The following is a 17198-nucleotide window of genomic DNA, read 5'->3' as shown; positions in this document are numbered from 1 at the left end:
CCCTCCGGTCTACTATATGCCTTCCCTCAGGTTCCCTTGCTGTCAAAGGTTATTTAGAAAGCGCAATCCTTGGAAAACAAAATGAATCTGATTGCTCCACACTGGCCTTGTCAAATATGGTTCCCCTTTCTCCATCCCTAATCTCATGGATGCTCCTTGGATTCTGGACCCACAACCAGACTTACTGACTCACATGTCAGGGCAGCTCCATCCATCTCTTCGGACCCTCCGTTTTAAAGCCTGGCTACTCCACTTCCATCATTAGTTAGGCTTCACCAATTTTCGCCGGAGGTGGTTCATATTCTATCTTCCTCTCATAAGCCTTCGACCAGGAAGATTTATTACAGCAAATGGAAGAGGTTTTCCATCTGGGCACATGCCAAAAAGATTGACCCTTACACAGCTCCAATCTCGTCAGTATTGGAGTTCCTTTCTATGCTTTTCAACCAGGGTTCAGCTGCCGCAGCCATTAAAGTCCAGTTGGTGATTTCTACCTTTCATGTCGCAGATGAACCTAGCGTAATGGCACATAGACTCTCTAAGGCTTTCCTGAAGGGCACTTTGTTGCTTCGTCCTCCTGTCTCTAAACCTGTTATGCCTTGGGACTTAAACTTTGTTCTACAGGGTCTTACTTCACTCCCCTTTGAGCTTGAAGCCACTTGTGATTTAAAATTCTTAACTTGGAAGACTGTCTTTTTGGTAGCCATCACATCAGCCAGACGCATTTCGGAGCTTCAAGCTTTATCAATCAAACCTCCTTATTTGATTTTTCATAAGGACAGGTTTTCTCTCAGACCGAATCCTTCCTTTCTTCCCAAAGTAGCGTCAGTTAGTAACCTTAACCAATCCATTGAATTGCCAGTGTTTTTTCCTCAGTTCTCAAACAAGGCAGAATTCAAATTTCATCAGTTGGATGTGCACAGACAATTACGATTTTATTTGCACAGAATGAAGGACCTCAGAAAATCTGATCAGTTGTTTCATTTTCGGAGAACAGAATTTGGTCTCCTGTTTCCAAAGTCACATTGTCCAGGTGGATTTCCAGTTGTATTTCTTTCATTTATACTTCAGGGAGAAGAGATTTACCATTCCGGGTGAATGCTCACTTTACCAGGTCTGTATCTACATCTGCAGCTTTTCAGGCTAGATTGTCTATGGATGATATTTGTGCTGCGGCTACTTGGGCATCTCCTCACACCTTTGTTACTCATTACAAGTTAGATGTGGTATCTAGAGGCAGGTCTTCCTTTGGTTCCACAGTGCTCAGGAGTATTTTCCACTGAGCCTCCCAGGATTTAGGTGCTGGGGACGCTGTCCCACGGGTAAGAATGTAGGCGAGATTGGACTACATAACATCAAGAAGTTATGTACTCACCATAACGTTCGATGCATGTAGTCCATCTCGCCTCACATATTACTTACCCCCCCCCCACCTTCCCCCATCCTGGAGGATCTGGAGGTTAGGCCTGGTTTCAGAGTTCCCTTCATTCCTGGTTTGTTCTTCCTTCCTTAGGTGTTATGCATGGAGAATGAGTGCTGGTGCTCGCAGCAAACTAGATCTGGAGATAGAGAGCAATGTAGCATGGGGTACCATCTTAGCCCAGCCAATAGAAAGACTTTGAGCTAAAAGTATGGCTGAGTCAGAGCCGACATTCGGCTCTGAACCCATGGATAAGAATGTGTGAGGCAAGATGGACTACATACATCGAACGTTATGGTGAGTACGTAACTTCTTGATTCTGCCTCAGCACGTAGACCTTGTGACTTAGCTGAAGGGTTCTCTGACACACCACAATCTGTGGGAGACACTGATATGGGTATTTTGACACTGCTGCCACTTGTCCGCTTCCATGCCCTTGATTACTTGTCAGATTTGTAAAGCTTAAAGCAGGCCTATGCCACAGCGGAGGGTATATCTTTCAGACATTATAGCTCACGTGACTGTGGTTCCCCTACTAACATCTTTAATATCAATCAAATAATTTATCAAGTGTGCAGTGCATTTGAGACCACCAAGAAAGGATGTTATTTCTCTGTGCGACTTATATTTTGTCTTAGAAGTGTCACAAGCTCCTTTTGAACCAGCAATAGTGGCATCCCTTGAGTTCTTGATGTGGAAGGCAGTGGAATCCATTGAGTTTTTGATGTGGAAAGCAACTGATGTTATGTGATCCTATCTCGCCTACATTCTGTACTGATGGGCTCGGAGCCGATCCTCGGCTCCGACTCGGCACGCTATGCTATAGAGCGAAGCCTCTTATTGGCTGAGCTATTCTCTATCCCAGGATGCACCACCACTAATCCCCCAGATCTCGTTTGCCGCTTACAAGCTAGGACGTGGTCTTGAACTTGGCTGAGCTAAGTGTTGTTTTTTCACAAAGTTTTTCTGTCAGGAAATTCTTTATTCTTACCCAAAAGCTGTTTTAACAGCTATCGTTGTGTATCAGTGTGTTTGATTATATTTTTTGTGGTAAAATTTGTGTGATTGAACAGGGAAAGGTTTCCGTTTAAGTTAGAGGGGCCTTCCCCTATTCTTAGTGAGTCTACCTTTTTTAGAGAGGTCAAGTACCTGTTTAAGTTAGAGGGTTCTTGGCCCTCCTTTTTGGTGTTTTTTGTGGTTGAAACCTTTGTGTGTTCTTTTTGTTTTAAAAAAAAAAAAAAAAGGTTTATTCTTGTTAAATCTTAAGTGACATATATTGTGTTTTTTTCTACTGATATACTGAGTAGTTTTCAGGCATTATGTCAAAAAAGCATAGACCCTCAGGATTTAAAAAGTGCATGAGATGCAACTATAAAATGTCCATCACCGATGATCACTCATTATGCGTGTACTGTTTGGGCGCCAAACATCCGCAGGAGTCCTGCAGCGTGTGTCACGCTTTTTCCTCTAGGGTCCTCCAAGAGAGGAAGAATAAATTGATCTTGAAAGGGCTGATTAAACCCTCCTTCGAGGAGGCCTTATCTTCCTTTTCCTCTCCAGCTAAGAAAAAGAAATCGTCAGCTCCGACCAGTCCGTCGGAACCGACCTCTAAGAAATCTAGGCAGGCTTCTCCATCGGCTCCACGGACTTCAGAGCCGAGGGCGGAATGGTCTGCCTCGATGCCTCCAGTCTCGCCTCCTCTGGTTTCGGAGCCGATGGCTGGGGCTTCGAGAGGCGGGTCACCTTCATTGGCTCCACTGATTTTGGAGCCGATAAGGGTTGCCGGCTCAGACTCTTCCCCTTCGGCGCCGAAGCCCTCCTCGGCACCGAGGGAAATTGTTTTGGAATCTCCCTCGGCACCGATACTGGTAGAGTCTATTTGGAGCCGGTCCCCCAGTCCTTCGGAGCCGATGGAGAAGTCGGTTCGGACCCGGTCGGTTTCCTCTCGATCTTCCAAGATGTCGGATTCGGACATCGACAGGGTGCTCCTAAGACTGTTTCAGTCTCTTGTATTCCAGAAATTAGTTTTGGCTCCAGCCCATTCTGCTTCGGAGCCGATGGCCCACCCTGTAGTTCTGGTTCCTCCTCCAACAGCCTCGGCACCATTGGAGCCGGTGCTGGTGGAGCCGATGGTGGTTTTCGGGTCGGCTCCGACCCTTACTCCAACCCCGGCTCTCGAGTCGGAGTTCGGTACACGGACCTCCTCAGTCGGCCCTGGGGGGGGCGCTTCGGGACCGATGTTTTCGGTTCCGAGCCTTCCTCTCGGTGCGTCGGCTGCGGGGGTACCGTCTACTGTTGTGGCCATGGGGGTTGGACCTTCCCAGGACTCTGGCGGTCCGGCCTTCAGGGCCATGAGGAGTGCTTTGGCCAAATCTTCTTTGGCTACCTCCACGGTCTCACCAGCATCTTCCCTACATACGGAGACTGGGTCTTTGGTAGTCCCCCTGTCCCTAGACAGCGGAGCCCCGGGGCCTGAGGTCACCCCCAGTGGGGGTTCCCCCCCTCCTGGAGGTCCCTCTGAAGCTTCTTCGGAGGAACCCCCAAGGAAAAGACTGTGCAAGAGGAAGCACGTCGACTCCCCCGATGAGTCTCTCACGTCGGACACTGATCTTGATGATGCGGAGGGGGTCTCCTAAGTCCTCTGATGATGTCTCCTTTGTAGACATCTTGGAAGCCCTCAAACAACGAGGCGGCTGGCATTCCAAACCCCCTTCCGCTGATGAGTCGGTGTTCCTCAAGGCCTTTGGGGCTCAGCCCTCCGCCTCCTGGGTGTCTCCGCCCTTCGACGAGCTCCTAGATTTGATCTGTCGAAGGGCGTGGGAACATCCAGACTCTGTGGAACCGGTGCCTGCTCGCCCAAATAAGTTCTTATCAGCACCCCCAGAGAAGGAGTTTTTGACCAAAGGTGTGGCTGTAGATGCCTTGGTGGTGGCATCTGCTACCCAACAGGATGTAGCAGAGGCTTCGACGTCCGTCCATCCTCCTAATAAGGAGTCTAGGAGCATGGATCGGTACGGGAAGCGCACCCTCAGTTCAGCGGCCTTTACCTTTAAGGTCCCTGAACTATTTAACGCACTTTACTAGATTTCAGAGGGATCTGATCAAAGAGCTTTCAGATACCCTCTTGGGTAACCTACCTGAGCAGCTGGCCCAGACGGTTGGCTCTCAGTTGGCTACGCTGTCATCGATATCAAACTCGTCCATGAGGCTCATTTCATATGCAGCCGAGGGGGCGAGTAGAGCGGCGGGTATGGGTGTTGCTCTACGGAGGCAAGCCTGGCTCCGCCTGTGTCATTTTGCGGAAGCCTTTAAGTCTTCCTTTGCCGACGCTCCCTTTGATGGGTCCTCTTTGTTTGGACCCAAGGTAAAGGACACATTGACCCGCTGCGAGCAAGAAGGTAAGACACTGACTGCCGTAGGGGCACGATTTTCCACTCCCTTTCGGCCTTATCCCAAGGCTAAAAGAGGAGGGAAAATGTGGTTCCGTAAATCCCAGAAGTCTTACCCTTCGCAGCAGGACGATCCCCCTTCTAGAGGCAGAGGAGGGGGAAATTTTTCTGGAAGACGCCGTCCCAGAGGCGGCAGAGGCCCCCACAAAACTGGAGACCGCGAGTCCTTTCGTGGCTCTTCAGCCTTCCACAATCCCTGAAGGATTGCCTGACTGTGCAGCTCCGGAGCCAGTCAGGGGTCATTTTTTGAGGCACCTAAAAGCCTGGGAGGATATCACTCAGGACCGATGGGTGCTTCGAATCATCGCCGGAGGTTACGCCATCCCCTTTTCTCACTCCCCACCGCCGTCCAAGAAAATCCCGGACCCGCCACCCAGTCAACGGGAAATCGCAGCCTTAGAAGTCTCAAAGCTGCTTCAAAAAGGAGTCATCCAACCGGTCCCCGCAGACCAGATCGGATTAGGGACTTACTCAAGGTTCTTTTTGGTGACAAAAAAGACCGGGGACTTGAGGCCCATTTTGGATCTCAGCATCCTAAATCGATCAGTCAAAAAGTCCAAGTTCCGAATGGTCACCTTACAATCCATTCTCCCACTGCTGGAGAAAGGTGTTTGGATGTGCTCCATAGATCTCAAGGACGCCTATTACCACATCCTGGTAGATCAGGCGCCCAGGAGACATTTGCGCTTCAGCCTGGGAGACGGCCATTTTCAGTTCTGCGCACTGCCCTTTGGTCTCACCACAGCCCCCAGGGTGTTCACCAAATGTTTGGCGGTCATGACTGCTCACCTGAGGAGTCTAGGATTCCAGGTGTTTCTGTATCTGGACGACTGGCTCCTAACTGCCACCTCCAGGCGTCTACTATTGCAGAACCTACAAGCCACAATATCACTGGGCACTTCCCTTGGAATCACCTTCAATTGGCCAAAGTCTGTGTTGCTGCCATCTCAGCGCATAAGGTTCATCGGAGTAGAGATAGACTCAAACCTTATGCGGGTCTATCTTCCGACAGAAAGGATACAAACTATACAGGCTCAAGTCCGTGCCATGATTCTCAGATCCAAAGCTCCAGCGAGGATGGTCCTGCAGCTATTGGGCTCTGTCGGCCACTGATGTCCTTCAAGGATGCATCTGCAGTCATAACAAATGGGTTGTCCTGTCGTCAGGCAGCCCTTCGGTCGGCCGGATTCCAAAGTCTGGGTCTGGCCTCGGCTGGTGTCGCACTTCACCCGACGTCATCTCTGCTGGTCTTCAGGTATAAAGGCATCAGCCGACGCCATTTTCCTCAGTCTTTCTTGCCGCGTGGCGCCCGAAGCAGAAGCTGTTCGCAAGTGCCGGTCGGTCAGATCCAGAGATTACTACTACCGAATACTACCAAGACTTCTAAAAGCTAAGTACCCGTTGGGGACTCTTTCTTGCCTCAGCCGATGTCAGAAAAGTAAATAACTGTTTAACTTGTGGGAAACAAATACCTCATAAAGATTTCCACTCTTACTGCTTACCTTGTTTAGGCCCAGACCACGACGTAGCAGCCTGTTTAGCCTGTGCTTCCTTCAACCGACGAACGCTTAGACGTCGGTCGGAGTTTGCTGAACAGTTTTTCGGCTCAGATTTTGTGTACATTATGCCGTCGGATCCTCCGACTACTCAAATTGTTAAAAAACGCAAAGAAAAAGACCGACACTCACGGTCCGCGGTTTCGGCCAAAACCACGGTTAAGCAAACCGTGAGTGTCTCGGTTTCGTCCGAGCCATGATTCTCAGATCCAAAGCTCCAGCGAGGATGGTCCTGCAGCTATTGGGCTCTATGTCGGCCACTGTTCTTCTAGTCCCCTTAGCAAGACTGCATATGAGAATTCTTCAGTGGCTCCTTTCGACACAGTGGTCCTTTCAGGATCTCCCTCTCAGCCACCTCATACGGATCACGGAAATCTGCAAACGGGACCTTCGCTGGTGGCTGGTGCCCTTCAATCTGGATCAGGGACGACCCTTTGTTCCACCTCCTCCTGTGGCCACTTTGACTACGGACGCCTCCCAGATGGGGTGGGGGGGTGGTTCATTCCCTGGGCAGGTCAGTCCAAGGCAAATGGCATTCAGAAGAGAGCCTCCTTCATATCAACATTTTAGAAATGAGGGCGGTGTTTCTGTCTCTACAAGCCCTTCACGATTACCTCCCTCAGGGCGTAATTGCCGTCCACTCCGACAACATGTCAGTAGTCTGGTACCTGAACAAGCAGGGAGGGACTAGATCCTACCCCCTTTGCAGAGAGGCCATGAGAGTTTGGGAATGGGCAGTGGTGACCAAACGTTCTCTAGTGGCGACTCATATCCCTGGCAAGTCCAGTGTGATAGCCGACAGGCTAAGCAGAACTATTCTCTCTCCTCACGAGTGGTCTCTGAACCATGCAGTGACAACTCAGATCTTCAGCAGATGGGGAACTCCTTGTTGTGATCTTTTCGCAACCCCGCTGAACGCGAAGTGCAGAAAGTTCTTCTCTCTCACTCCAGCTCCGGGGGAGAGTCCTATGGATGCATTAGCCCATCCTTGGCCCACTGGCTTGCTATACGCCTTCCCTCCAGTTCCCCTCCTTCCCAGAGTGATCCAAAAGGCGTCTCACTTGGGGAGCAAAATGATTTTAGTTGCCCCTTACTGGCCTCGTCAGGTATGGTTCCCCTATCTTCGGAAATATGCACTGAACGGTCCATGGTTCCTGGATCAGATCCCAGACCTATTAATTCATCAGTCGGGACAACTCCATCAGTCCCTTCACACTTTGAAGTTAACAGCTTGGCTCCTCCTCTTCCGACTATAGTCAGGAATCATACCTTAGACCCGGAAGTCATACATATCTTATCCTCGGCCCACAAGTCTGCCACTAAGAAATTGTATACTAGCAAATGGAAGAGATTTGCTATTTGGGCTCAACTCCGGGGTCTGGATCCCGTCACTGTTCCGGTATCGGAAGTCCTGAAATTTCTGACTTCCCTTTTTAATCAAGGTTCTTCAGTCTCTACCATCAAGGTCCAATTGGCAGCTATTTCCAATTTCCATGAATCTTCAAACCCACCTTTAATGAGCAACAGATTGTGTAAAACCTTCATGAAAGGTGCTGTGCTTTTACGACCTCCAATTTCTCATCCTGCTCCTCCGTGGGATCTAGATGTGGTGTTACGTGCCTTAACCTCCTCCCCCTTTGAACCGGCAGCAACATGTGATTTGAAATTTCTTTCTTGGAAAACCGCCTTTCTGGTCACTATTACTTCTGCCAGAAGAGTTTCAGAACTTCAAGCTCTGTCTGTCAAGCCACCGTACCTGGTTTTTCACAAAGATAGAGTATCCCTCAGGCCTGATCCATCTTTTGTCCCTAAAGTTTGTTCCAGTTTTTGCCTGCAACAGTCATTAGAACTTCCAGTTTTCTTTCCAAAGTACTCAAACAAAGCAGAATACATCTTCCACACATTGGATGTTCATAGGCAATTGCGTTTTTATTTAGACAGGACCCAACAAACACGGAAATCAGATCAGTTGTTTGTGTCCTTTTCGGATAATAAATTGGGCAAAGCCATCACAAAGGTCACTATTGCCAAATGGATCAGGGACTGTATTAGTCAGGCTTATTCCTCTTCTAATAAAGAGCTTACAACTTCTGTCAAAGCTCACTCTACAAGAGCTATGGCTACTTCAATAGCATTCCATTCTAAGCTTGCCATTAGTGACATTTGTGCTGCGGCTACGTGGTCTTCCCCTCACACCTTCATTTCCCACTACAAATTGGATGTGGCATCTCGGGGGCGAGCTTAATTTGGTTCCACAGTGCTCAGGAGTGTTTTCCAGTGAGACACCCAGGAATTAGGTGCTAGGGACGCTGTCCCATCAGTACAGAATGTAGGCGAGATAGGATCACATAACATCTTTTAGTTATGTACTTACCATAACTTTAGATGTTTGGGATCCATCTCGCCTACATTCCTAATAACCCACCCTCCTTCCCCCTGCCTTGGAGATCAGAAGAGATCGGACGGTCCGAATTCTATTGTTTCATCTTGAAACATCTGGCAATGTTATAAAACAGTTGTGTGTGTGTGCATGAATGCGGACAAACAAGATCTGGGGGATTAGTGGTGGTGCATCCTGGGATAGAGAATAGCTCAGCCAATAAGAGGCTTCTCTCTATAGCATAGCGTGCCGAGTCGGAGACGAGGATCGGCTCCGAGCCCATCAGTACAGAATGTAGGCGAGATGGATCCCAAACATCTGAAGTTATGGTAAGTACATAACTAAAAGTTTTGCTTTATCATATTAACTAAAGCTTTTTGAGCTACAGACACTGTGCAAGGCATTATTTCTGTTTTTTTACAAGGACAGTTAGCATTCATGCAAATCCTAAAATTGTGGCTGTGGAAGCCACATAAATGTCTATGAACTAGTCTGTCCAGTTATCAGTGTTCTTTCCAGATCCACAAATTAGTGCAGAATTAATCTTGCATTTATTAGATGTCTGTCGGCAAATGAGATATTGTGTGGGTGCAGCAAAACATGTAAGAGGCTCTGATCAACTATTTAATTTTTGCAAGTAAAAGAAAAGCCAGTTTCCAAACAGACCCTCTCCAAAGTGGCTGGTACATTGTATTTTCTTTTGCGGTTCACCTGATGACAAAAGCTAGAGGGCACGTAAAATTATGCATTAAAAATGGAATAGCCCTTTTAAAAGAGGTGAGTAAACAAGCTATAGTAGACAACAACTTAGTCCTCAGTTTGCAGCTCCTCAAAGCACTACAAGTTGCACGTCACCTCCAAAAGCAGTGCTGGATTTACTACAGTCATTTTATGTGTACCGCAAACTATTACTGATAAGTAACCTCCACTCAATTCTAGTAAAGGCCAAAAGTCATCTTAGTTGTTATTACTACTGCAGTGGTGATCCATATGCTGAACGTAGTACAGTTATGTAAGATACGTCCATTAATAGTAGTTTGAGTAGGATCTCTGTTGCAGTCATGTTTCACTCCCTTCGTCCCCTTGTGGCATCTTGGGAATGGAGTGTATTCCTAGTGCCCTTTTCTTCCACATATCCACATCTTCCCTTGTTGCAGGGCCTTTAAGCCTCCTCGGGTCTGGATGGATTTATGGGAGCCCAGATTTCCATGGTCCTTTTCTTTTGTATGGCATTAATACACAGTGATTGAGCTATAGTAGGTCCTGCTTGGATATGAGTGAACCCAGGAGATAGGGTGTTCCTTATCTCTGTTACATGCACAAAAAAGATCCAAGGATAGTGCATTCAGACTCCTGTTTTATGCAAGGAATGTGTTCACATCCCATAGTCATGGACATCACATCTACCTAGTGAGGGGAGGGGAGGGGAATTGTGTGCAAAGCTCTGGAATTAGGGTTATCTGCTACAGACGCCTCAGGGGTTACTACTGCAGCATTGACTATGCTTGAACATTTGCCATTACATTTAAGTTCTTTACGTATTTTTACTTTCTCCCAACTTTTCCAGGAAAAAAAAGTAAAGCCCATCAGTGTTTCCAGTACATTGCTTCCCTTTAAGCCTTTTTAAGGGAACTTCAATATGCATAATTATAAATGTCCTCAAGTTGGATGATAGGTTCATGATTACATACAGGGAGTTGTGTGATACAAGACTGTACATGAGCTTTATATCCGCTAGGGAGCCTCTTTGTTAGGAAATTATACTCTGTCAAACTCAAATGATCTTCCTGTTGCTGCATATCTAATCAAAGCTTGCCTAAGAAATTATTTTAAGTTCAACAGGTTTTTGGTTACTTAAGCTTCCTCTTTTGATCAGAGCTGTCTTATCTGTCCTTCATACTCCACTGATTTCCTATATCTGCTTGTGTTCTGTGATCTTCACTCCCAGTAGCTAATCTCTTTCCCAAGGTGGTATTTCATCTGAAGCCATCCATGTTTTGGAGATGATGATGCTACCCCTTGGAAATGTAACATAGAATTTCTTTTTCATACAAATTGTTTTCCTTGTGGCTCTCTTGTTTGCTAGGAAAGTATTAGGACTTCTGATGTGTCCAAAATTTAGATGACTTTGGCCAGGGTTATGGAATGAACAACAGGTCAACTTTTTATTTAATTTAGACAAAGTAAATTAGGTGGAGTATGTCAGCAAGTATTGCAAAATTGGTTTGCTAATAGGATCATTTATGGTCACCTTGGCAGATCTCTGTAGACTGTAAAGTGAAAGCTCATTCTGCTAAAACATCTGCTGCATTTTTCAGAAGTTTTCTTCACAAGGGATGTGTGATGTTTACCTGGACTTTTGTACGTATCATTACAAGCGTTACAAGTTTGATGCCTCTTAGAATTAGGGCAGGTTTTGCACTGACAATTCTACAGGATGTGCTTGCTCTTCTGCCATACTACTAACATCATGGGTAGCACTGCTTTGGCACTATTTCCATGCTTCATAAATACTGCTTGCAGCAGTGATCCTGAAGTTGAATACAGTACAGCTGAGATTTACCACTGCAGTTGACAGAGGCTAGTATCACTGCTGTAGTGAGGATGCCCTCCTAGCTGCTCCCCCCAACTAAAAAATAAAAATCTGCCTTTACCTTTTTGTTTAATGTTAAAAAAATCTACCTTCCCCTTTCTGTTTAATGTTAAAAAAAAAAAAAAAAAAAAATAGATTCTACTGGCTGAGGTGTTGCATACGGCCTAGGATAGTAATCTGTAATTCCCTGGATGATAGGGGCATGCCACTGACACTTATTGGTGCTAGCATATTTGGATCTCTCATTGTTGTGTTCATGTAACAAGTGATTCTACTGTTGGCACGTTCACTGTTTTCTCAGTATATTCACAGTTCTGTGTTTATTATTAGGGTCATCAATGCAGAAATTCGCAGTCTGAAGTAAAATACTGCCAAAGGCATCGGTTAGTCATACAGTTCTTAAAATGAACAAGAAATTTACTTTTTCAAAGCAAATATCCTCTTAACTGGCTCGTAGTTGTACAGGAGTTTACTGGGCCAAGTGTGGAATTCAACTTTGACTGTGGAATTCCCTTTGAAAAGTAATAAACTTGAAGCACAGTCTGAGAGCAGGACTGAATTTCTAGGGCTGTCCTTTAACCACTGGTTGCAAGGTGTGCTGCTTACTGTTCATTGGTAATTGACTACTTCATTGTTCCTGTTTTTGAAGTAAAAACACTTTAGGTGGAGTTCTGTCTGGAAGAACCAATTGATTGTGAAAAAAGTAAATTTCTATTTGACAGCCGTAGTACTTCCTCCTGTGAGCATTTTCTGTTAGTGCCTTGATCATGTTCTTTTTTCCTCATTTACAGAACAGCAACTGTTACAAAATCCAAGTATCCCTCTTACACTTAATACTCTAGGAAGCCATGCAAACTGTTTATGTTGTAAATTGATGAGCATGTCAATATGTATAATGTACATTTTTTACACTTTTTTTTTTTTTTAGATGGAACGAAGTCCAAATATATCCTGGTTGTTTCATTTTCGTGTTGTTGGTGAGTATTTTGCAGTATCAGCATGAGTATTAAAAGGATGTGCACATATGTTGCTTCATAAATGAGCAGACTTTACTAACTGTATGATGGAGGATTGATGTCCACTGTAGCAGGTGAAAAATGTCAAAAGAATTGAACAGTATGCACAATAAGTTGGGGTGTTTTTATAGTTGGGAATATATTCCACTGCAGTTATTCAGTCCTGGATCAAAGGGAACAGAAGCCTTTCCCTGCACTTTGAGAATACAAGGCAGAAAAAAATTAATCTTGAGCAAGATGCCATCCTGTTGCTGTGTACACGGCATATACACCTGCAGGCAGTTTGGAAGATCACAACCAATTGCCAGTTTATCTGTAGTAACTGGAGCACTTGGCAAAAACTTGCATGCACATATAGAAGATGCAGAACACTATTTGTATGGAATTAGTGTCTGAGAGCTGAGCTGGTGGACCCAGGTACTCTTGAGGCATGTAGCAGTGCTAACTGCTGCATCAGTGGTGTCTTCAGTCTTTTCATTATTGCAATGTAACTACCTTGCTGATTGGCTTTTCAAGCTGTCTTAGGCTCCTTGCGGTTTGTTTAGTGTAGTGTAAGCATGGCATACTGTTGGAGCTCTATAATGAGACTTGTAAACTGTGTAAACCAGAAGGGTGAACCTTGTTTGCCACAATTGTAGTAAACTTACCAAGATCAAAGGACAAATAAAAATGTATCCACTCTCTTCTGTGAGTGGTGCAGGGTTTACAGTAGTAAAGGGTAGTCATTTCTATGTATCATGGGAGACCTACAGTTTTTTTTAAGTTAAAACTTTGCATGGCATGTGTCTTCAGAGTATCAGTTTGAAGGTATAGGCACAGCCTGTGAAATGACTGTAGCTACTATGGTATGAATGTTGTATTGCCTTAGTTGCATATCTGGCTGCATTTCTGCCAAGTGTATGCAAGTCATGATGACTGTAAGGGAGAACAATATAGATTTTGTTCTCTTATGAAACACAAACAGCAAAACAATTAAGTATAGACCAGACTATAAGAATAACACTACAATGCCCTGACCCCCTTCTCTTCACTACCAACTGTATCTGACCACTTTAGGGTTAAAATTCACATACAGTCTTTCCATTGTTCCATATCGGTCAGTGGTGGATCATGAAGTATGTCTTTGTTATCAAAGTTAAATATTTAGTTTGGTTACCTCCTAAATAAAATACCGAAAGTGCCAAGGTGCCAGCTCGACGCCCAACCTTCAATGAAGGCACACCCATTCACACACACACCTACCTGCATGTCTTTAAACATCACTCAACTGCGAGGAGGACATGCAGACTCCACACAGAAGGCGCTCCAGCTGAGAATCGAACTGGAGAACCTCTTGCTGTGAGGCGACAATGCTAATCGCTGCACCACCACTGCTTATACACAGTATGAGTAAAAAATGATTTATTTCAACAACTGTCTGTCTTTCTGGTGTCATTCTAAGGGGATCCAGTTTTTGTCAGCTTGGGAGGACATGATCAACAGACTGCTTTGCTTTGCCAAGGATGGTCTGCACCTTTCCACTCTAGGCTTTCAAATACTGACTAAACTTCACCCCCCCCCCACCCCCCACACTTTTTTTTTTTTTTTTAAAGTCCGTGCCGAATTGACAAACCTGCCAACGTAGCAAAATCAATTCAAATTAATCTTAAGGTGTTAGTTCTCAATGCATTGAACCTAAGTAAAAAAACTACACTCCAGACTGTCCTCACACTTGAGAATGTAGACACCTGTGCAGTTACTGAGACATTGTTTTAAACTGTCAGAGGGTACATCGGCAGTGTAAGGTTTTAGTGCCTTCTCCTCTTTTTAGACCAGTAACTCCACAGACGAGGCTAAAGGTGGAGGTCAAACAGGATGACATGCTGGAGTACCTCTGTGTGCATATCACTTTAGACAAAATCCAGTACCATATGCTAGCCCGGTAGAGGTCACCCTCCATGCCCCAAAAAGTTCCAAATACATACTTGCTTCTAATGCCAACACTTATCATCCAGCTAAACACCCTACACATAGGAGATTTGAATTGCTCCTCTGTAGCATGGCAATCCTACAAGGCCTGAAATCTACAAGCACAGAGATTCTTGGACTTTGTAAATACAAATGCCCTTGACCAAATAGTGAACATGCCCACTAGAGACCCCATCATACTACACTTTGTGCTCTCAAATGTGGGAGATCCTGCACCCCCTTAATTTTTTGTCCTCCCTGGCAAGGTCTGACCATAAAGCTGTCTCCTTTGAAGCTGTCTCCTTTGAAGTCAAAAGCAACTCCGTAATCCCATTAAAAAATGGTAACGGTTAGGAACTATTCTATGGCAAATTACCTGTTCTTAAGTGATGGTTTGTCAACATGGAGTGCCCCTACAGACCCCATAAACACTGCAGCCTATACTGAATTGCTGTCGAACTCAGTGCAACTGTGACCATGGCTGCATAAAGACTGTTGTACTTAGCAGAATTAAACCGAGAACTAGCCCGAGAAACAAACTGCCCTGGTGGCATCCCAAGTTAAACAGGATATACACCAAAAAGAAAAATTATGTCAAAAATTGGGAAGGGTAATTCCCATTAAGATAAAAACTCATCAAAGTAAATAGGTAAGAGGGCTAATTAGGTCAAGCGAAGCCAGCTTTGAGGTTAAGATTGCCTCCCAGGTGAAAGATAACCATAAGGCAGCCTACAACTATGTCAGAAACCTCAGCAATGTGTTGAACCAGTTGGTTAATGGTGCCACATGTGCTGAGTCTCATGATGTAGTGAACCTGTTTGTTCCTACTTTATCCCATCTCACTCCAACCATCCTCCCAAAAATACCCCCGACATGCTTCCTAGTTATAGTTGAAGAGGTTATGTTCTGGCTGCAGTAGCTAAAGCTAAGAACATATCCTCACTGGACCCTGATAACATCCCACGTTCCCTCCCATATAGGCTGAAGTACAACTTATCAGGACACCTGGAGTCATTATTTAACTATTGTCTTAAAACAGGGTTTTTGCTACATGAATGCAGAACTATAATGGCCATAATCCTTCATAAAGGAGACTTTCAGCAGATCCTGGAAACTACTGAACCATTAGTCTGACTAGTCTTACTTGCAAAGCCATCAAAAGAAATAACATGGATGTTATCAACAAGGCAATTGGAGACCACCAGACACTGGATGTGAAAAAAAGGTCATGCTTACTGAATCTCAACTTTGAAGAGTTCACTAAGTCAATGGATGAGGGGAAAATGGTGCATAATGCTTGCCTATATCTAGCCAAGGCATTTGATACAATACCTCACTTGGGCATTGTCACCAGACTCTCAGAACTAGGTGTAAACCCTCTTATAACACACTGGATAACTAGCTGGCTAACTGATGGGACCTAAGAGATTAGAGTCAGTGAGGCTACCTCAAGAAGTCTGGACACCAGTGGAGTTCCCCAGGGCTATGTGTGAGACCCACTCTTCTTTAATATCTACTTCTTTGAGATCAAAGCCAGTGTCACAGGTCTGTGGCTAAACAAGTTTGCAAATGATTTCAGAACTGGGAGCAGTCATTGAATCCCCTGCCAGATGAGAACACCCTTCATGTATGTCTAATACGGACAAACGCTTGGTGCCAAAGCCTTGACTTAAAACTCAGTACCAAGAAATGCATTATAGTACTTTTCAGAAAGTCTGCCACACCAGGTGTAACTGTCATCAAAAAAAAAAAAAAAAAAAAACTAAAAAGTTGAGTCACTAGTCAGGGATCTGGCAACTACTTGTGTAGATAGTAACCTAGTCTTCAACCAGCATTTGTCAAAATAGTAAGAAAACCCTTCTGTTTTGCTTAAGTTATAAGCAAGAGCATGGCATCTAGGTTCAGAAAGAAAAACGGCAGCACCAGTTTCATCAAATAGAACAACATTAAGGTGACTACAGCAGTGGCCCAACCTGAGTATTTGCTTCAGAGCAATCTGTTAGCTGATCAGCAGTCTCACATAAATGCTTGTTGGATGATGATTCAGTGATTTCACAAAAAATGACTGTGGAGCAGACTCAGGAACTTTATCACTTCTATTTCCAACAGAAAACATTACTCAGAGATGGAGTAGTCAAGGATAAGAACAATCTAATATATTTTGAATCCAGATAAGGTGGCAAGAAAATGGCAGTAAAGCAGATAAGATAAAGCAAAGTTGTGATTCTTTAGTCCTAAATTAATTACATGCACCATAAAGCAGCAAGGACGATAACATTTAGTTGTGAACGTAAGATAAGATTATTGAAAATTGTCAAAAACATTGGCAGACTGGAATTGTTTGGCATCCAGCTGTCAATATATTAACCTCATCATAACAGACGGACAAAAATTTCTGCTGTAAAGTTTTTTTTTCTTTTTAATTTGTTAGACTTGTATGTACTCAGAGATGCAGTGGTGTCAAGGCCACTGTTGGGCATGGGTGACAAATGAGACTTTTTTTTTCCCTTTGACCCAGTGTTGTTGGTAGTGGGATACTTCAGAAGTGGGGTTTGATTCATGATCAGTTGTTTTATCTCCTTTACTTCCGTTCTCTTATTCAGCCAGCAGTACCTAAGTAACTGCTTCAGGTAGTGAAAGATGGTGTACCCCACAATTACAGTGCTACACTTACAAAATTTAAGTACAAGTCAGTGACTGTTTGGATGTTAGCGTACTGTATATATGCAGATGTTTGATATGAGCTTACATAAAGGGAAGAAAAATTTTTCTTATTGGCAAGGCTGGGATGGGCAAAGATAGATGACGTTCATCGTGTTTCACTGTTGCAGTCATGA

The 17198-nt window shown here is 44.8% G+C and overlaps 1 protein-coding gene across 3 annotated transcripts in view; it reads left to right on the top strand.

Annotated features, from left to right (window-relative positions):
- The window catches only part of SYVN1 (synoviolin 1), a 1102750-nt gene that overhangs the window by 384113 nt on the left and 701439 nt on the right, over nucleotides 1-17198 (top strand). For all 3 annotated transcript variants that reach the window (XM_044075840.1, XM_044075842.1, XM_044075841.1), the window contains exon 5: nucleotides 12327-12375. In XM_044075840.1, the coding sequence (XP_043931775.1) occupies nucleotides 12327-12375 (49 nt within the window). The remainder of the gene's footprint in view (nucleotides 1-12326; nucleotides 12376-17198) is intronic.

The sequence above is a fragment of the Protopterus annectens genome, chromosome 6.part1, assembly GCF_019279795.1.
Source record: "Protopterus annectens isolate FY-2018-M chromosome 6.part1, PAN1.0, whole genome shotgun sequence".
NCBI classification, from domain to species: Eukaryota; Metazoa; Chordata; order Ceratodontiformes; family Protopteridae; genus Protopterus; species Protopterus annectens.
Note: the sequence above shows the minus strand (reverse complement) of the source record. Positions and strands in the feature narration are given on the sequence as shown.